This window comes from Camponotus vicinus, unplaced genomic scaffold, assembly GCF_025532165.1.
Source record: "Camponotus vicinus isolate PSW18456_S1 unplaced genomic scaffold, iyCamVici1.0 SCAF_1, whole genome shotgun sequence".
NCBI lineage: Eukaryota > Metazoa > Arthropoda > Insecta > Hymenoptera > Formicidae > Camponotus > Camponotus vicinus.
The window spans coordinates 22,927,313-22,949,152 of record NW_028141945.1 but is presented as its reverse complement, the minus strand read 5'-3'; the positions used below and the strand labels follow the sequence as shown (position 1 = coordinate 22,949,152).

General features: G+C 30.4%; 3 protein-coding genes across 9 annotated transcripts in view; all 3 read right to left on the bottom strand.

The window, feature by feature from the left end:
* Positions 1-369: 369 nt before the first annotated feature.
* On the bottom strand, positions 370-3,742 carry LOC145959637 (protein ABHD18). The gene is made up of 9 exons (XM_083078668.1): positions 3,329-3,742; positions 2,889-2,973; positions 2,605-2,787; positions 2,343-2,455; positions 2,076-2,214; positions 1,806-2,003; positions 1,425-1,722; positions 902-1,187; positions 370-822 (listed from the first exon to the last, which is right to left on the bottom strand). The coding sequence occupies exons 1-9, from the start codon at positions 3,418-3,420 to the stop codon at positions 762-764; spliced, it is 1,455 nt and encodes a 484-aa protein (XP_082934794.1). The 5' UTR covers positions 3,421-3,742; the 3' UTR covers positions 370-761.
* A 653-nt stretch (positions 3,743-4,395) lies between these two features.
* LOC145959638 (uncharacterized) overlaps positions 4,396-21,840 on the bottom strand; it is a 40,953-nt gene continuing 23,508 nt past the window's right edge. The window contains exons 1-5 of one of the 6 annotated variants that reach the window (XM_083078672.1): positions 15,219-15,467; positions 7,002-7,657; positions 5,657-6,085; positions 5,065-5,310; positions 4,396-4,907 (exon numbers count right to left, since the gene is read on the bottom strand). In XM_083078672.1, the coding sequence (XP_082934798.1) occupies positions 4,751-4,907; positions 5,065-5,310; positions 5,657-6,085; positions 7,002-7,594 (1,425 nt within the window). In that variant the 5' untranslated portion in view covers positions 7,595-7,657; positions 15,219-15,467 and the 3' untranslated portion in view covers positions 4,396-4,750. Of the gene's footprint in view, positions 4,908-5,064; positions 5,311-5,656; positions 6,086-7,001; positions 7,658-9,968; positions 10,491-15,218; positions 15,468-21,840 lie in introns of those variants that run through there. The other 5 variants (XM_083078675.1, XM_083078670.1, XM_083078669.1 and 2 more) reach the window with 5 other exon arrangements.
* On the bottom strand, positions 16,799-20,545 carry LOC145959639 (uncharacterized). 2 transcript variants are annotated; one of them, XM_083078677.1, is made up of 4 exons: positions 20,001-20,545; positions 18,680-19,096; positions 17,991-18,257; positions 16,799-17,464 (listed from the first exon to the last, which is right to left on the bottom strand). In XM_083078677.1, the coding sequence occupies exons 1-4, from the start codon at positions 20,480-20,482 to the stop codon at positions 17,302-17,304; spliced, it is 1,329 nt and encodes a 442-aa protein (XP_082934803.1). In that variant the 5' UTR covers positions 20,483-20,545; the 3' UTR covers positions 16,799-17,301. The 2 variants fall into 2 exon arrangements, with proteins under 2 accessions (XP_082934803.1, XP_082934802.1); XM_083078676.1 differs by having other exon boundaries at positions 16,806-17,464; positions 18,680-19,126.

Sequence of the window (21,840 nt, the reverse complement as noted above, 5' to 3'; positions counted from 1 at the left end):
TTAAATTGCATAACATGCGATAACATATCAATGACAGTGTTATGTAACACTAACAGACGTATAAAAAAATATCTAATGTAGTCGACATACCGTTAAGATAGTATTTAAATGTACAATGATAAAAAATCTCTAATCTCAATGCACACGAAAAAAATCAATTTCTTATAATAGATTAAATAACTTGTTGCAACAATTTCTTTTACAATAGAAAAACTATAATTTGATAACGATATAATCGATTGTGTCATGCAAAAGATTAATTTAGGGCAAATTTAGTACATATCCTATAGTTTTGGAAGCATTTGAGTTTACATTATTAAATATATTATATTTATTTGATAAAACTTGAATTAATCAAACAATAACTCATTATTAGATTGCATTTGTGAAGAGACAATATATTTCATTGAAATTTTGTATAAATCTGCATATAAACAGTCATATAAAAATGTATCTGCTGTTACATTGTTTTGTATAGAAACACTTTAGCAGATATCTTCTTCGATGTATTCTCATAACAATGACATTAATTATACTATACTCGATTGAATTGATTGCAACAGTTGTACTTTTTTAATAGCAGATTGTTATCTGCAGTTATTCAAAAATAAATCATGGGTGTATATGGCGGTTCTTACTACATAAATTCAATCTCATATTACAAAAATTCAATCGATAAAATTTCAGAAAAATATTCTATATCTAATTAAAATTTAAAATATCCTCTAAAACTATGCGCATCGATTAATTTTGCAAAGTCATCAACTTGTCTTGACAGGATATTTCTTCAAAGATCGTTGGATGGATTCGGCTATCGTGGATCTAAAACAGAATACGTGTGCCAGTTGTATAAAGGTCTTCTGTACGAGAGAAATAATGGTATAGAAAAGGTATATTTTACCTAAAGACTTTCTGATGAAGAAGATAAGCACTAACATGGCCAGCATCGATGTAACGAATTTCAGCTCCTGGCCATATCTTTTCGAGACTCATACAATGATCGCGTGGTACATAAGCATCATCTCTGGCGCAAACAGCGATAATTAATTCAGTGTCGACAGGTATCTCGAAATTTTTCAAATGTGTACATTCGTCCATTACACCGCGCATAAATTGCAATGCTTTGTGCTCGCGCCATTTGTTGTCTGAAAACAGTGGATGCTTCGACACTGGCAATAAGCAAACTCCTGTCATGGGAAAAGAACAAATCTCATAAAATCATGCTTACATACTGGCTAGGACTACCAAACACCAAGATAATAACAAATACATCTGAATATTTAAACTGCTTCAATTTCATCACTAGACAATGGGAATTGAGATCTTTTGCAATTTTCTACCTACTTTTTTTCACAAAATATGGCAAATTAACAGATATATTTATATGTATAAAGTAACGTAAATTAGTTACGAGATTGATTTACCTTTGAGGGCATTGGGATCTTTTGGTTTAAATTTGTTGGAAATCAGACTTAACGGGAATATTTTAGCTGCTGCCTTTTCTTCCGCAATCTGACATTGCAATTGATTGTTTTCATTTTCAGATTCGCATTTGATAGAAATATTATTGTCGCTAATATTATTAATAGAATTTGTACCATTTTTCATATCTACAGTATTATTGTCTTTACAGCTTTCTTCAGATTCTTTTCGTAATTTATCGATTCTCTTCATGCTCGCAGGATAATGCTGTACGAAATGTTGCCCAGCTAAGAAAGCATCCTAAAAATACATTTAAAAAAAATAAGAGTGAGAAAAACCTGCCGAGATAAATAAATGCGATAAAACAGTAATTATATATTTACATTGTGATCAATGATTTTCACCATTTTTGCGAGATCGTTCTGATATATCTTATTCGAAAAATATTGTGTTTCCAAAAGTGACCAATTTATCGATGCACTCATTACACCTTCTGTAAATACAGGTGAAGCGGATGACCACGACAAGCAAGGTACTAACGATATCGGTTTCGGCCAATTAGTAGCTGCTAAAGAAGCCATCTGCAAAAAAAAACAACACATTTAAAGGCATTATAATCTAAAAAGTATAATTTTAACAAAATAAAAACCAACATGTCCACCCATTGATAATCCAGTGAGACCTAATGGACCAAATCCATGCTGTTCGCACCAATTTAACAAAACAATTGATTCCATTATTAGACAGCCTCCCATAATAAAAATGTCACATACATTATTCAAACTAGAGCGTCTAAAAGAAAGATTGCGTAATAAAAAAAAAAACTGCAAAATTTTAGTTAGCGTGTTGTATGATTTCATTTTAAAAACTCTCTAATTAAGAATTTTATACGTACAAATCTTCCAATTAAGAATTCTTACATTTGATCATTCGGCTTTCTTAGACCATAAAATGGATTTTCCAATAATATCGATGCTATCCCAGTCTCCTTGAGTAGTGGTTTAGCGATAAGATTTCTACGTCGCCAAAAAAACTAGTTAATAAGTAAAATATATAAATATTCCAATAATAATGTAGAATATACTATACAAAAATTACTTTTATACAAAAAATACTTTTTACAAAAAAGAAAATAGTACAATAGGGAAAGATGTAATTAATATAATTGTAACAAATATTTACATGATCTCCTGTTCCTGCAAGATGTAAACAAATTGGCTTTATTTTGTGGGAACCCCATTTGGTTGGTAAAATTACTTGAAAGTAAGCTATTTTAGCCTGATCTGGCATTAGTCCTGGGAGATGTTTTTCAAAAGGCGTCTCAAACTGACCTTCGATTATATGACAATCTGACCATAATTCATCCTGTTACATAAAGAACAATATAATATATGTATATCTATATATATTATATATAATTCTTTTGACAATTGTAAAATTTGTAGTAGTAAAAAAGTGTTGAATACTTTTGTTATTTCTACTGGATAATCAAGTGGGATCATATTGTAGCATGCTTCTCGATTTGCGATGACTTTTCTGAATTCAAAAATTCTGAAACATAATGTCACATTTAGTTCTATCGTTGTATTTATTTTGCATATATAACGATTAGTAATCTTTTTGCATTAATTGCACATTAATATATATTAAATAATTAAGATAATAAGTATTATTGTCAAATATGTATATTATATAAGAAAAATAATAGAATATATATATAAAAATTTTATTGTGTGTAAAGTAAGCAATCTCTCCCAAAATGCATTGTCATGTATCTATTTATTATTGCATCATTATCAAAGAATCATTTAAAGCATATTTACGTAAAGATAATTCATTCATTCCAAGGAACGTGAAGTACTCGACAAGTGACGAAAAGTTAGGTTAAATCAGGTTAGTCACTTACTTTTTTAGATTTTGGGGGTTGCCCCATCCCTTCGCGAAGAACTTCGTGAGCAATATGCTTCTGTAAACAGCGTCCAGACGACTCGGAGGCATCGCGGTAAATAAATCGGCACGTTATCCGTCACTTTATCACGTCATTGTCACCTGATATTGTTGTGCACGTACGCCTTGTTGTGAGTGAAACGTGCGCGAATACGTTGGTTAGATTGACGTATCTTTTTTTCCTTTTTTTTTCTTATCCGGTGTTGACCGTCTCGCGGCCACGCAAGCCCTTGCCCTCGCAAGGGTTGATTAGTAACGCGCTCGAGTGACGCGTAAACGCGAGTGTTCCACGGACATTGCGATATGCGATATACGATTATGGATTTTGTGTGCGAGGAGACCAATCGAGAGGCGAACGGAACATCGAACGATAAGCGCGAACGACATTCCAAGGATTCCAAGCCCACGCATCTTCGCGCGTAAGTACGAATCATTCGGCTCTTGCGCACAGACAGAACGTGACACGCGAGGAAAGTTCAACATAAATATAGAAAGAATATTAGAAATAATAAATACGTTTGTTTTGTCACGTTTACTGTGTACAAGAGATTATTATTATTATTTTCTTTATTCTTATTATTTTTTATATCCTCCGAAAAGATAGATATTTCGATGTGAACATTCCCTGGCGAAAATAATTATCGGAGCGTAAGTCGAATGTAAGGAAAGAGTAACAGAAGTGTAAACGAAGCTTCTAGGAGGCGTAAATTGAAACAACGAAACGTAAACGAAGTGGTAACGCTTCATTTACGTTTCGTTGTTTCAATTTACGCCTCCTAGAAGCTTTGTTTACACTTCTGTTACTCTTTCCTTACATTCGACTTACGCTCCGATATTTATTTTCGCCAGGGTTACGAGACGTTCGTAAGTCTGCAAGTTTGCGGACGATCGAATCGATCTATCGTTTCCTTAATTAGCTCGAATTCAATCGATCCTTTCCTTGCGACGTATGTACAAACTGTAAAAGCAGTGAGAAATCTGGAGGAAACGGTTCTGGACATTCAAATAAAAAAATATATCGTAAAATATTTTTTTCCTATTCGTTTTGGTTGATCTTTATTTCATTTTATCTATGTCACACAATATATCCATCAGCTGAATAATCTAAAATAGGCTACAAATCGACAAACGAGTTAAATAGCTTTATCCCTTATCCTCTAAGCTTTGTTACCTTATCCCTCTCTTAACATAAATAATGATATACACTATTATAATTTATTATATACATTTTAATATATTATATATTGCTTACATCATTGCATTGTATATTTATGAAAAAGATATTATAATAATATATTTTTGCACGCGAAATAATGAGGGAAAAACTGCTCTCGTTATTTCGAATTAATTCGCCTTTGAGTTTACCCTTTATTCTTCTTACTTAAGAATCAAGATCCGGTACCATTTGGGCAGATATCGTTTTTAGTTTTTCATATTTTTTCGAACTAATTTTGATTGGTTTATCGAGATTTTTAAGAGTTTTTTTATTCATATACTCTCGTACAAATCGTAGTCGCATGGCATAACAAAGTATAAAACTAAAATTATATAAAAAATAATTATACTATAACAATAATATTATTATTATTATTAGTTTTTTAAAATAAAATTTTTTAAAAGATATATTAAATACATTTTGAATAATTACATTTTGATTATCCGGCCGACACAGCGCGTTATACATTTTATACTCACCGATATAACATAAATTGCAATCGTTGAAAAAAAGTTAGCGTACTTCGCATATGTGGCATATCGATGTCCAATAAATCGGCGACGAATAATATCGAGAACTTGAACATATTATCATCGTACATGACGCATCTCAACATGTGCTCCCATTCGGGCAATATTTGCCGCAAATACGGTTTCACCCAAACCTGGGTAAAGTCTCGCGCTCTCGTCTTAATCTCTTGTAGACTACCGCGACAAAAATTGTACCTAAAATACAAATTTATTCCCGTCGAATGTAAGAATTTAGAAAGAAGGACGATGAAGGAAAAGAATGAAAAAATATTTAAAAATGACGAAGAAACTGTGATATAGGATACAATAATAATAAATAAATAAATAAAACTTAAGAAATAGAAACGGAAATACGCATAGAAATAAAATAAAATTTTGAAAAATGTAAAAATCGTAATGTATAAATTTATTTCGAGGTACGAAAATGAAAGCGAAAAGCGGAAATGAGAGAATTTTAAAGATTTTCCGCTACTATTGACGGCGTGAGAAGGACGAAATGGCGAGATGTCGAATAATTGAGTCATCGGTATATGGTACTCACTCGTCCTGAATACCAAGAGCGTATCCTACATTTCTCCATACGTGGCAAAAGGCCATCATATCCTCATCAGTGGCGTGAATGCCAAATTTGTGCGAGTAGAGGAGGATCATTCCCATAAAAGCGAACTGCGTGGCACTCATATCGGCTTGATTCAATCCTTTAGGTCTGATTATCAGATGAAAACAGCCGTTTTCTACGTTCGCATAGGGGCAGGAAGAAAAGTCGTCGAGGATTATTTTCCTATCCGGGCACCACGGATTCGGAATCCTCGTAGCCGCATCGATTTCTTCATACTCGTATTCGCAGAGTTTCAATCGTACGGTGCGATGCATTTTACGCACGATTTGGATGTGTTTGTGAGCTTGCGTGTTTTCGTTCCAAAAATCTTCCATCATCCAACTTTTTACACGACGAGCCGTAGATAAATATCTTCAGTATTTGAAAATTTAATCAAAATTTACGATCAGGCAAATATCAAATGAAAATTTAATTTAAATCTGATTTAAATTGTTGTCATATCATCGAAATTAAGCAAATCTTCAATGCACGCGTGTCTAGAAAACATGTTGCGAGAAAAAATTATAAAATTATAAAAAATTTGACATTTATTAAAAAATAATAAAAAATCTAACATATATTAACAAGAGCGACATCATATTTATAAAATATGATATATATATAATATCATATTTCTCAAATTAAATCGATTTAGATAACCAGTTATATGAATCATTTATAATCACTTTCAAAGCAACGTCAACGAAAATTTAATCTCGACGTTATTAAATACTTTGAAAATATTTGCGTTCATAAATATTTTACTAAAAAATGATATTTGCAATTCACATAATTTGCGAGAAATAACTATTCAACTTGATTAATTAATAACAGATTAACCAAGATCGAAATTGCAAATGTCAAGATAATATTCGAGTCATTTAATATGACTATAAGTTAATAACATCAAATCAAGTAAATTTTTTCTATGTGTTATTTGCGCAAAATATGTATACGTAATGTGTCGTTAAAATTATATCGGATCTTGATTAGAGTTTTGAGAAACGAGAATAATTGTTTATATAAAATTTAATTTAATTTTAATTTGTGCAACTGTTTATTTGTATAAAATGCATAACAAAAATCGCGGAAGCTTTGTTTCTTGCATAGAAGTAAATTATTTGCATCGCAGATATTATTTTCAATACGTAGATATTGTGATCTTTACTAATCTTTATAAATATAACTTGCATCAATAAAATGATCTTTGCTCTTGCAGTCATTTCATTCATGAATAATACTCGTAATGATCTTGTTATGAAATGATTTTTTCATCAAATTATCTTACCTGTTAAAAGCTAAGAGCGGCGTATGAGATTGTTGATTGAAAATCATTGGTTTAAGACCGTCCGTAAAAGCGAATAGCTCGAAAAGCGACAACACGTTGGAAAAGATGATAGAGAAAATGTGTTGTCGTGCAAATTTTTGTCCTCTCCGGAATTCGTCCATGTCCAACCAAAACGGTCTGTCTGTTGAACTTCGACCGCAATCTCCACGATACAACGCTGCTGATATGAAAAATAATAAAGAATCTGGTAGATTTGGAATATAGATTTTTATGTTTTCCGTTATATGTTTGTATCGTTCCTCGTTCGTCCATTCATCATAATTTTTCGGTTTTGCAGGATTCTGATCGACGATATGTTTCACATTTTTTATGACATGTTCGACGTACTTAACGGCGTTCTTCCCTTCTGCAGCTTCATAATAATTATTTTCAATTTCATTATTTACATAACTATCGACATTATTTCTCTGATTTGCTAAGCTTGTTGTAGTTTCATTCGTAATATTTTCAATATCTTTAAATTTTACGCAATCCGTTTTGTTATTGTTCACATTTTTTGTTTGCGTCTGTTCTATCCACTGAATGCGATTCATCTTTTATTTTCCTATAATAATTCGATGGTTGATGAGAATTGTCCGGGCAAGCTACAACCTGTTCTGATACAAAATAATTTCAGTGTAGTACACGAAATAATTAAAATTTAAAAAGAATCGTATTGTATATTATTCAATTGCACAGAAAAAATGTTATACAGGGTGTACCAGAATTCGCGGATGCGGAATGCACAGCGTGATAGTTTGTGCCAAAAGAAACAACTTTTTCCTTTAGTAAAATTACGTCTGAATATTATTTTTTAATGAGAGCAACTTTAAAATTCACTTCGTTTGTTGACTCACTTACACATCACTTGACTTCTTTCACATCACAATCCTACCATAAACAAGCATCTAATTTTTCGTCATTTTCGAGGGGTAAACCGCTGATCAAAATTATGTACACTAATGCCTACTAATGCCCAATTCCTGAGCATTACTGCTAAATTTTTAAAGTTTATTAATTTAAATTTTAATAAATTTAAAATTATTATTTGGAAGAAAAGACTTAATAATATATACTTTAATAACGTCCATAATACGCATTAATACTTCAATAAAACCTAATAATGCTCAAGTAATGCCCAAGCAATGCCCAGTAATGCCTCAAATCTGTACACCGCAATGCTCTCAGCGGTTTACTCCTCGGTCATTTTATATTGATACTACTGGAAATCTTGGATTCATTCGAAAGTTATTAAGTTATTTTAGCTTGGTGAGGATAGGATAAGCTTGAACGTATAAACGCAACTCACTTTAAATAGGAGTTATAACATCAGCGTTATTAAATCGAAGTTAGAAGCCGTGTAAACGTAGTCTTTAAGCTAACGACGAAGCGTTTTAGTTAAGTCTTACGCCTTAAGTCACCTTAAAATCTCATTGTAGACGACGCATAATCTAAAGCGCTTCGTCATTAGATTAAAGTTGCTCTCATTAAAAAAGTAATACATATACGCTATTTTATTAGTTTTATCAGAACTATGCATGATAACTAAATATTTATTAAATATCTATTAAATAGCTTTTTCAAAACAATTTACTTGATAAAAAAATATTTTCCACTTGATATTACCGAAGCAATGACCGAAATAAAATAAGTAGATTAGATAACATGTGAATAATATTCGGACGCAATTTTGTCAAGAGGAAAAGTTATTTCTTTTGGCATGAACTATCACGCTTTGCATACCATATCCGCGAATTTTGATACACCCTATATATAAAATAATTTATAAATACATGACACAGGATGTGTGCGTATGTGTATGTGTGAACACGTATCAAACAAATAAAAATGTTATATGAGTTTTCTACTTTCAAATACGGACAAGAAGAAAAGTCGAAGATTATTTTTCTATCCGGGCATCATCAGAAAAATTTGGAATCTTTGCGGCCGCATCAATTTCTTCATATTAGCATTCGCAGAGATTTAATCATCACGGCACGATGTATTTTACACTGTAGTTTTCAAATTGTAAGATTGCTAAAAGATGTACTCGATGCGCAGGTAGGAAAGTTGGGATAAGGAATAGGAAGGAAAAGGAAAAAGGAACAAAGATATGCTTCTTTTTTCTTCTCTGGGTAATTTTTGAGAAAAATCAATGATATCTTTTAATATTACTCATAGTTTAAAATTATTAAAATAATTTTTCTGTCATTTGAGAGTTTTAAGGAGGAACTGGATGGATCAGTTACGTCAGCTTAATCAAAGTTAATAAATGTTAATTTTTTCCTCTGATCTTTTGAGGTTCATGAATTTGATATTGCGCAAAGCTATTTTAAAATATAATTTGTATGAATTAAAATAAAGATTTTTGTCTTATAGAATTAACATTTTTACAAAAAATAAAAAGTATAAGACTCGAAATATAAAATTAAACAAAACAGTTATAATGGCAATACGAGTCGAGTGTCGATGTTATAACACATTTATTTATAATACAATCAAATAAATATTGATATTAAACGAATACAAAGAGAGGATAGCGAACGTTTCGACCCTATTTTTGGGTCATCTTCAGCGCGGAAGTGATAATATAATAAAAGAAATAACAAAAGTGTTTTATATCGGAGTCTGTTACAAAGAGTGCTGTCTAAAGCGATAATAAATGTCTCGATATCTCATTATCTTGACGATGCCTACGTAAAAACAAAGGACAAACAGTAAAATAAGTTAAATAAATAATATAACTAATATGAACAAGGAAAGAAAAAAGTACTAAAAATTAAACATGAAAATTACGAGATTGAAATTATTTTAATGTCAATTTATTAAAAATGATCTAAATAAATATAAACTGAACATATAGTCAAAGAAATAAAAATTAAAAAGATTAAAAAGATAAGAAGTTAAAACTACGGAAATAAGACTTACTTCCAGGCATCGAAGACAATGACGCGCCGAGGAGACGAATAGAGACAACTTAACATCTCCGAAGACAAAGATCGACTCGTCTTTAACGGATAAATATGACTTATATATAAACGATAAAGCGAGTCAAGTAATGTATAAATGTACACATACGCAAAGTCAAATGTACACATCGCAGACCTATTTGTTATGATAGAAACTGTGTTAAATTTTTGGCAAGTTGTTGACAATGTTTAAATAAATTTCTGGTAAACGTTCAGTATCCGTTTGCAAATTGAGACCATTTTTTTGCCTTTTGATATATAGCATTTCAGAAATCAATCTTTTACTCAAATATGGTTCCCGATCCAAAATCTGAACGCCATCCCAATTAAAAGTATGATCAAAACCAACCCTGTGATTAGTGATGACGGATTGAGAATTAGTGTTACGTCTAATGTGACTGCGATGTTCGTTGATTCTGGTATGCAGTTGTCTGCTAGTTTGTCCAACGTAGAACGCATCACAATCCATGCAGTTCAATTTGTATATGACATTCAAAGAATTGGAGGTAGGAAGAGGATCCTTATAAGCCCTGATGAAGTTTTTCATTTTTTTGATACTATAATATGAGAGTCGAACATCCAAATCCTTAACGATATGTTTAAAACGCTCGGAAATTGAAGGAACATATGGTATCGTGAAATAAGTAATGTGATCATTTGTGTTTATGACCTGGGTATTATTCACTAAGGAATTTGATTTGAAAAGGTGTTTCTTAAGGCGGTCAACACATGTGTGGAAAATAAAATTTAAAGGATATCCATTGCTTAAAAGGATGTTGATAGCCAATTTAATATTCTTATAATGGAAAACAGGGTGGGACAAGCGGAAAACCTTGTCTATTAAACCAATTACTGTGCCTCTTTTTTGGCAAAGAGGATGTTGAGATAAGAAGTGTAGGTACCTACCGGAAAAGGTATCTTTACGGTACCAGTCAAAAATTATAAAGTTATTGTCGGAAATTAAAGTCACATCTAAAAAGTTAATTTTATTGTCTTCAGCAATTTCCATTGTGAATTGTAGACGAGGATGGAAAGAATTGAAAGTGTCAAGAGTGTCATTAAAAAACGAAGGAGGAATGGCTAACAGAACATCATCAACATACCTTAAATAAAAGGGGGGAGTAAATTTTAAGGAAAGAAGCGCTTTGTTTTCCAAATCCTGCAACACTATGTCAGCCACAATAGGAGACAAGGGGGAGCCCATCGGCGTGCCAAAGGATTGCTTGTAAGTGATATCGTTAAAGGTGAAAAAGGATGAATCCAATACAAACTTAACTGCTAAAAGGAATTCATTGCATGGTATGTCACAATTTGGCGAGATTATTACTCCATCTAGAAGAAACGCTGTCAATAATCAAATCTGTTGGCACGTTGGTAAAAAGAGAAATTACATCCAACGAAATTAATCTGAAATTGTTGTCGAGGTATGTATTAGACAGTTTTTTAACCACATCACAACTGTTGGAGACATGACTGTGAGAAACCGGAAAACTCTCAATCATGATCTTATGCAAATATGTGGCTAAAAAATACAAAGGACTGTTTATGGATGAAACAATTACTCTAAATGGACAGTTCGGTTTGTGGATTTTGGGTAAACCATAAGCTCTCGGTAAAATACCATCACTGTAATAAAGTGCCTTGTAAGTGGAAGCTGAAATGAAATTCGACTTCCTCCATCTCGTTAAAATTTCACGTAAACTATTTGTTAACTTCTTGACAGGGCTTCTTCCAACCACCATGTACGTGTCAGTGTCCATCAAAAGATTTTCGACTTCTCTAACATATTTGTCTTTGTCTAAAGCAACTGTGACATTACCTTTGTCTGCGCGAGTCAAAATTAGGTTTTTATTGCTATTAAGAAACTTTTTCGTAGCTAATGTAAGTCTATTCAGAGTCTCATCAATTCATCTCTGTTAACTGAGTAAGAAGGTAAATTGTTGATAGTGTTTAACGATCTATTCTGAATAGCTGATTGACTGACCGCAGGAAGCTTTCTTATGTTATTTTTAAAACTCTTGATGAACTCCATAGTTAGCATGTCATTGTTATGTGTAGGAAGACTGAAATTCTCGCCCAGCTGTAACAAGGATTGTATATTCTTCGGGATGGTAAACGATAAATTAACAAAACCATTTTTTGTTAATGTCACAAAGGGAATAGTGGTTGTTGATAAACGACTCAGAATCAACTTTGATTTCAATAATGTCATCGGAATGAAGGGCCAGCTCTGGAGGCTCAAAGGAGAACTTCATATTATTTAGGTTTCTAAAATTCCCAGACGTAGAAGAAAAACTACAAAAATAATGTATGGAATCTAACTTTTGGTGAAAGGCATTACGTCTAGATCGTAGAAAGGCAAATTTCCTGTTGAGTCTATCTCGTTGATTGCAAAAAAAGGAAAGCAATGGTCCCGTTTGTTTAGAAAAGAAAGAATTGCAAACGGAAACAGGAACGCGAGAATACATAGCCTTAGAAATTTTATAAATCTGAGTGTGTGCGAATCTAGATAAAGGAAAAAAGTCATTAATTTCAATACGTAATAGTCTTTTTGTAAACGCATGTTTGAAGAGTTTAAATTTATTAACAGATCTAGGATGTGTGAAATTTTTAAACGCCTTAAAGCAGTTATCTATATGTGGCGGAGTGACATTATACATAATACAATTACGCAAAAACTCAATCTTGACCTTACAGTTAATAATTAATTTCTGATATTTAATCCATTTCTTAAAGGACAAGACCGCTTCATCACCAAACGTAAATTTAATACTATTGAAGAACGAGTAGGAACGCATTATTGCAGCCAGCGTTTAAATTACAAAAAATAAAAAGTATAAGACTCGAAATATAAAATTAAACAAAACAGTTATAATGGCAATACGAGTCGAGTGTCGATGTTATAACACATTTATTTATAATACAATCAAATAAATATTGATATTAAACGAATACAAAGAGAGGATAGCGAACGTTTCGACCCTATTTTTGGGTCATCTTCAGCGCGAAAGTGATAATATAAGTCACATTTATCCGTTAAAGACGAGTCGATCTTTGTCTTCGGAGATGTTAAGTTGTCTCTATTCGTCTCCTCGGCGCGTCATTGTCTTCGATGCCTGGAAGTAAGTCTTATTTCCGTAGTTTTAACTTCTTATCTTTTTAATCTTTTTAATTTTTATTTCTTTGACTATATGTTCAGTTTATATTTATTTAGATCATTTTTAATAAATTGACATTAAAATAGTTTCAATCTCGTAATTTTCATGTTTAATTTTTAGTACTTTTTTTCTTTCTTTGTTCATATTAGTTATATTATTTATTTAACTTATTTTACTTTTTGTCCTTTGTTTTTACGTAGGTATCGTCAAGATAATGAGATACCGAGACATTTATTATCGCTTTAGACAGCACCCTTTGTAACAGACTCCGATATAAAACACTTTTGTTATTTCTTTTATTATATTATCACTTTCGCGCTGAAGATGACCCAAAAATAGGGTCGAAACGTTCGCTATCCTCTCTTTGTATTCGTTTAATATCAATATTTATTTGATTGTATTATAAATAAATGTGTTATAACATCGACACTCGACTCGTATTGCCATTATAACTGTTTTGTTTAATTTAACATTTTTATTTTCATGAATTTTTGTGTACAATCACTATAAAATTTTCGTGATATATTCATTACAAAACTATTTCGACATGAGATAATATTTACGAGTATACTTGAGATTAAATTATATTCTACAGAAATAAAAAGTTTTTACTTTATCTCATGAATTAATTATTAACTTTATATTTTAAAAGGCTAAAATATCAAAAAATTCATGAATTTAGAAAAAAATGTACTGGATTTATTTACTTTTGACGTAGCTTATATATTCGTCTAATTTTTCCTTAAAAGCGTGTCTGTGAAGCTGACACGACAATTTGCAAATTTCAAAAAAATATTGAAAGTTCCGATAGCACTTTTCATAGTTCTACAGTTCTTGTAAAGTAAAAATTAAAAAGAGTTTCGTATTCCTTATATTAAAAAATCGAAATCGAAAAAATGTCATGCTAACTTCGCGAATCTAGCACGACACTTCCCCTCTAAAGTACTAAAATGCGTTGAATATTATTATTTTTAGCAGGAGTTCCGGATAGTTCTGTTCAAGTTCAGCCTATGTATGCAATTTCAAATATTCAATAATTCATAATTTTTAAACAATTTTTAATCGACCAGCGCGACACTTAGTGAAAATGTTTCGTGCTGATGATTTTCCGTACTTTTTAACGGCAGTTCTCGATAGTTCTATAAATGTTCTCTCCTTTAAAAACATTTTTAGAGTTCCGTAATTAAAAATTGTATAAAAATTATTAATTATTGAAATATCGGTTTGAAATTGCATATATAAGCTGAACTATAGCAGAATTATCGAGAACTGTCAGAAATAATAATTTTCAACGCGTTTCAGTACTTTAGAGGGAGAGTGCCGTGCTAGGTATTTGTAAAAAATTGTTTAAAAAATACTAATCGGTCAGAACTCTGCGTAAAAATGTTTCTAAAGGAAAGAACTTTTATAGAACTGTCGAGAACTGCCGTAAAAAGTACGGAAAATCATCAGCACGACACGTTTTTACTAAGTGTTGTGTTGGTCGATTAAAAATTATTTAAAAATTATTAATTATTGAAATCGATCTGAAATTGCATAGATAGGCTGAACTTGAACAGAACTATCGGGACCTGCTAAAAATAATAATATTCAACGTTTTTTGATACTTTAAAGGGAAGGTGTCGGGCTAGATTCGCGAAGTTAGCATGACATTTTTTCAATTTCGGTTTTTTAATCTAAGAAAAAGCGGAACTCTTTTTAATTTTTATCAGGAACTGTAGAACTATGAAAAGTGCTATCAGAACTTTTAGTATTTCTTTTTAAATTTGTAGATTGTCGTACGAGCTTCACAGACACTTTAAAAGCCATATGCTCTAAAAACAGATTATGCTGTTTAATTCTATACATATAATCAAAATACCAATCAAGAGAAATATATATCGAGAATTATATCATTTCCACAAGTGATCTACTTCATCGCGGATATTTCACGGAATTCACTAATCATATATTTTTTTGCTAATTAACTGATGTTTTAATTAACTGATTTATTTCAGTTATCTGGTAACACTGGCATACTGCACTATATTTGGTGGGGATTATGTACTTACATTTCGTATATAAAAATGTTTCGATAAGGGTCCACATTTTTTTTGTGAGCGGATATAGCACAATAAAATAAACCGAAAATCTTGCGCTATTTTTCAATTTTCGCAATAATTATTGAAATATTAATTAAAATAGCCTGGCGAATGAGTGCCCGTTTCACACGGCTAAACAATGAGATGTGCACTCTAAGCGAGATAGAGGCCAAATGTTAAGAGGCAATGAAAAGAGTCGAGTATACGTGGCCAAATTTTTTTATCGTCATATAACACTTCCCACACACCTGAAGACTCGCATCGCTCACGCGAGCGTTATTTCTTAATTTAACTTTCGATCAATAATCATACTGCGAGCATTGCGAAATTGAATAAAATGTTAAATAAAACACAAATCTTATAAACTAGCCGCTCAAAATGCACGCTTATTCGCGTTAAATCCTTTTAAATCAATATTGCGATAATTATTGTGAAAATTGCAAAAGAGTAAAGGATTTTTCGGTTCAATTTACTGCGCTTTTCCCTCAAGAGCGTTGATTCAATCTTTATACTAATAATTACTAGTATTATTATTAGTTAGTTTTTTATTCTTCAGCTATTGCCAAGAAGACTTGGTTACAATATTTCTAAACATTCATCCATCCATACCTTTTAAATCTAATTGTAAATCTAAATTGCTATTTTTTATTTTACATTTTCTGCCTTTATATCTCTATACCTTTTACATTTTTATCTTTTTTTACATATATACATGCGTACCTATTTACTTCCATACCAGCATACTCGCTTACATACCTACTTACATACCTATACACTATACATATATACACTCATTTACATTCCTTTATAAACATTAAATTTTTCTTATCTTATCTTATCACACTTTACCTCCTTTTATCATATTTTGCTTATAATTAGAATAATTACTGGTAATATATTTTTAAAATTTTTTATAACAATAAAAATATTAAAAAAATTATTTGTTTAAAGTAAGTAATATTTTTCCTTCTTTTTTAACGATATTCGACTTCTTTACGGTTTGAACAAAAGATTCCAACGATTTGTCATTGACTTTGTTTATTGACTCGTTCAGTATACGATAAAAACATTAAAGTTTCAGTATCAAACAATTCGTAATATATTATATTATGAATGGTTGAATTTTTTAGTCGACCTATTATCTAAAGATATGTTTAAAAAAATAAACAGCGATAATGATTGTAAATAGAAATTTTTTAGCTTTTATTTGATCCCTTCAAATATATTAAAGTTAGACAATTTGTCGTTTATATATATATAATCTAACTTTAATTTATTATTTAATCTGAGTTTAGAATTAAATTATTCAGATATATCGTTAAATTCTAATGGTTCAAAGGATATTTCTTTACGGAAATAATTAAAAATTGGAACTTGAAATTTTTTTTCTCTCGAATAATTTGAATTATTCAAAATTCCAGATTACTCTGTCCTCTTAATCAAAGATTGATTAATAATATATGGTAATGAATTGTCCAGCGAAATAAATTATTATGTGTTATTATATGCACAAGTCAAAGATCAAATATGAATAAGAGAATATTTGGTAATTATCATTCGCCAGGCTATTTTAATTAATATTTCAATAATTATTGCGAAAATTGAAAAATAGCGCAAGATTTTCGGTTTATTTTATTGTGCTATATCCGCTCACAAAAAAAATGTGGAGCCTTATCGAAACATTTTTATATACGAAATGTAAGTACATAATCCCCACCAAATATAGTGCAGTATGCCAGTTACTAGATCTTATTCATATTTGATTTCTCACAAGATTTAATTCTTCACAACACAATTATATTTTTTATTTTCATTATATATTTGATATCTTTTTTGCATTATACATATGTATATTGAAATTATACATTACAATTAAAACTATTATTAAAATTATACATTAATGATACATTAATTATTATAATTATACATTACAATTTAAACTATTATTAAACTATTATTAAAGTTTTAAGAAATATTAGCAACCGAAAAACAAAAGTGTTTTCCTATTTATTTCATTATTTCCCATTTATAAAAAGTATTAGTTATTAAAATATTAAGATACTGTAATAGATCCGTGTAACAATTTCTTTGATTTTTCTTGAAGTTTTGCTTTCTTTCCCGAGTTATAATTTGCCGCCTTACTTAGTGTACAAATTACAAATTTGTTAAAAAAAAATCTTACGATAGATAATTTCAACGCGTGTTGCAATATAAATCTGCAATCATTGAAGAGATATAAATATGTAATATATATAAAATACATACTCTCTAATTTGTAAAAGTCGAATATAATGAGTATTCATAAATCAAATAAGAATTGTAAAGACTCTGGTACATAAAATTTATAAATTAATAGCGGGCGAAGGAGAACCAGTGTGATAGAACGCATGTATATTTCCAAAGCAGTATATTTCCAATAGTTAATTTATTTTTAATTATTATTATATTTAATTTTAATTATATATTTATTTTAATGTTATTATATTATTTTAATATTTTAATTATTATTATATTTAATTATTAATATATTTCGGTCTCTATTTGGACCATTTTTCTTTTTGCCAAAGATGGTCCAAATAAAAATCGAAATATATGTAATCAACAATAAATAAATTTTTGGAAATATACTCCTTGCATCCTGTCTACCACACTAGCTCTCTTACGCCTGCTATTAATTTATTCGTAAATTGCTATTGTATATTGAAAATTTAACTGCGCGCTAGTATAAAAAATTTTACTTACTTATATACTTTATAAGCGATCCATTCTGAAAAACTTAAAGATGCACGTAAATGCGACATATTTAGATCTAATAAATCTGAAGCAATTAATACCATTGTTTTATAAGGCATATATATGAAAGGATAAAAATTCATTGGTTCGATAATACATCTTGTCATGTGCTCCCATTCGGACGTAATATTTTTTAAATTAGACGTTATCCAATATTGATAATAATCTCTAGTGCGTTGTTTTATTTCTTTTAAAGTACCACGGCAAAAGTTGTACCTGAGTAATTATGCAATTAATATTTCTCTCAAGTTGTAAAGTATTAAATTTTTTAATTTCATTTTATAAATTTAATTATATGTATATTATATATATATATATACATATACAGGGTGTTCGATACGAGACATCAATGTCACGCGTACTCGTCATTGGCACGTCTAGAGCGCGCATCCCCTAGTCTAGCCGTGTGAGACGCGCACTAATACGTCAATCCTTTTTAATTAATATATTGCAATAATTATTACAAAAATTGCAAAATAATAAAGAACTTTTCTGTTTAGTTTACTGTACTTTATCTGCTCGAAAATAGACTCAATGTTTATCAAACACCCTGTTTAGTTTGTTCTACATCATCGCTGATGGAAGAAAATATTTATCTAAAATATCATATTCGTATTTTTTATAATGTTACTACATACTCGTCTTCCAATCCGAGATAATATCCATAGCATCTCCACATATGACAGAAGGCCTCTATATCTTTATCGGTCGCATTGTGAACTCCAATATCTCGTGGCCTTAATAAAAACATACCAACGAAAGCCCCTTGTACAATTGCCAGATCCATATTATTTATTCCCTTTGGTCTATATGGTGATTCGCTCATCATAATATAAGGCTGTTGGTCAAGTTTTTCAAATGGACAAGCCATGGCAAAATCTTTGAGAAGTATTTCACGGTCGGGGCACCATGGCTCCGCAATTTTAGACATAGCATCGATTTGCTCATTATCCATCTGACATAATTTTCTTCCCATCATTAAATGCATTTTATGCGCAATTTGCATATCTTTGTAGGCTTGTGACCCCTTAATCCATGGTTCTCCGTTATACCAACTGAATATTCGTTTTATTACCGATTGATATCTTCGCAAAGCATTCATGAGAACATATAAATTGATTTCTAATACTCACATTTTGTACAATATATTAAAATTATGTTGCATACTGGGAATTTTAATATATTGATGTGGAAATTTTAATAATTATTTATTTATTTGTACTATATATATATTAGAGGCGTGCAAATCTGCTCTCACTCCCGCTCGTTCTCGACAGCGAGACTGGATTCTCGAGACTCAGATTATCGGGTGCGATGTTATCGAGAATAGAGGCTCGAGAACGAGCGAGTCCCGAGTCTCGATGCTCTATTAGACGGAGTGGGGGTAGATTTCTATCCCTACTCCGTCTAATAGAGCATCGAGACTTGGGACTCGCTCGTTCTCGAGCCTCTATTCTCGATAACAGCGCTCCCGATAATCTGAGTCTCGAGAATCCAGTCTCGCTGTCGAGAACGAGCGGGAGTGAGAGCAGATTTGCACGCCTCTAATATATATATATATACACACAGAGTCAAGGAGTCAACCACTACACAAAAAATGTACAATGATTACCATTTTTGGCAATACATTTTATTGCTAACATTGCCATTGTGTTGCTTTTATATTATTAATAATGTTTTGTATTGTTGGTATTCCTATTATTATTTTATTGTTAATATTGCCAATACTGCCGCAGAATTAAAAAGTATTTCTAGTGCATATTACTTTTTTTCTTGCTTATTTCAATACATATTTTTCTAAAACATGTATTCTAAAATTATATTTATTGTATTGTCACAATATATTTTTGATGAAATGTACAATGATTGCTATAGTGATTGACCTCTCGTACATTTTAAGTAATATTTTAAATAATATTTTAATAGCTATTATAGAGAGACAATGTTTCAGAAAAGCACCTTTCGAATCCTAAAAATGGCGTGTAACCACGTTTTCCTATAATAATTGGTTTTAAGGCATCATTGAATGAATACACGTGAATGAGGCCTAGTAATTTAGTAATGATAATTGGAGCGTAATTCTCACGTACAAATTTTTGTCCTCTACGATATTTATCCAAGTCCAACCATTCAGGCACTTTCAACGACGATCGATCAAAATCAAGTTGACGAAAAGAAGCCGGTACATATCCCAACAAAGTCTCGGGCACATTTGGATAGAATTTTGAAAGATTTTTGTTTACCCAGTTGTATTGTTCTTCTATCGTCCATGTATCAAAGTCATTATGAAACAATCTTTTATCGTACGTATTCTTTAACAATCGCACTAAATTATATCCGTTCGAATTTTCCTTTCTGTCTGCTTCAACTATCGTTGTTTTATCCTCACAATTGAGAGTAGCCGAATTTTTCAATGTATTACTATATATAATGCTCGTCATTGTATAATAAAATAATTTTTCAATATCGCACGCAAACTTTTGGTATCGTATGTTGTATGTAAATAGAAATGATACGATGACTACTAGTAGTTATATACTTACCCCACTTTGCTTTTCCTGAGTGAGTTGCAATTTTTAGATTCAATACATTCAATGAATGTAAATACGCGTTATTTGCGTCTCTTAGTCTGTCTCATAATTTACGACAATTCAACATTACAAACAAACAGCCGTTGCTCAAATTTCTCAAATAAGAAATCTTTAAGAATTATTTCAGAAAAAAATTATTTATTTGATAATATATTTTTCATTATTAAGTTTTGAATAAAAGTTTTGGTGTAAGATTTAAAAGAACAGAGAATTGTCATGTATATACATATATATATATATATATATATATATATATATGTATATGTTTAAATTATTTAAATTGACGATTAAAACCGATATTATTTTATCAAATTATAATACTCTTACATTACTATCGTTATTTATTATGTTACGTATATGTCTATAAAATCAACAGAATCTATCAATCAGAACTTAAGCAACAATATATGTGTAAAAATATAAATTTATATCTATTATATATTCTTTGTAGATAAATATTTTATTCATTATATTAATAGAGAAATTAGCTAAATGTTTTTTTGGATTTTTTTGTAAAATACTACTAACATTTTTATGTTAAAATTTATGAGTTTGTTAATTATTCCATGTCTCACTCTATTGAAAACTATTTTTGTATTCGAAAACTTTTATGTATGATATATGTCTGAAATCATCAAACCAATAAAAAGATTGAATATTCGTTTTTTAAATGTAAATTAGTAAATGCAACGCCAAGATTCATTGGTACACAAATATTCATTCTATTCGATTACATTTAATGTGTCACATTCGTATACAATTCGTACAATGTATATTGAATAGAACGAATATCTATGTATCAATAAACTTTAGCATTGCATTTGGATAATTAATCTGTATTATAATACCACTCACTTTTATATAACTTTTATAAGCTATTTATTCTATATATACTGAGTATGATATATATAAATATGATACATTTTTAAATTTAAAGATGTATTGGTAGCGATTAATATCATCATTTAATTAGATATTACAATATATTAGAGAATCAAAATTAATTGACTCTATGAAATCTCATACGAAACTCTGATCTTTAATATCTTCTATCCAACTAATATCTAAATGTCTTCTAGATAGATTAAAGACTTTCTACATGTAAGAAACCGTAAAGATCATTAGAGATTAGAAAAAATTTTGGCTTTTTTTATGCTAAAACGATCGCATCCTTGTAATATAATTCTTATTTGAAGAAAATTGCAAAG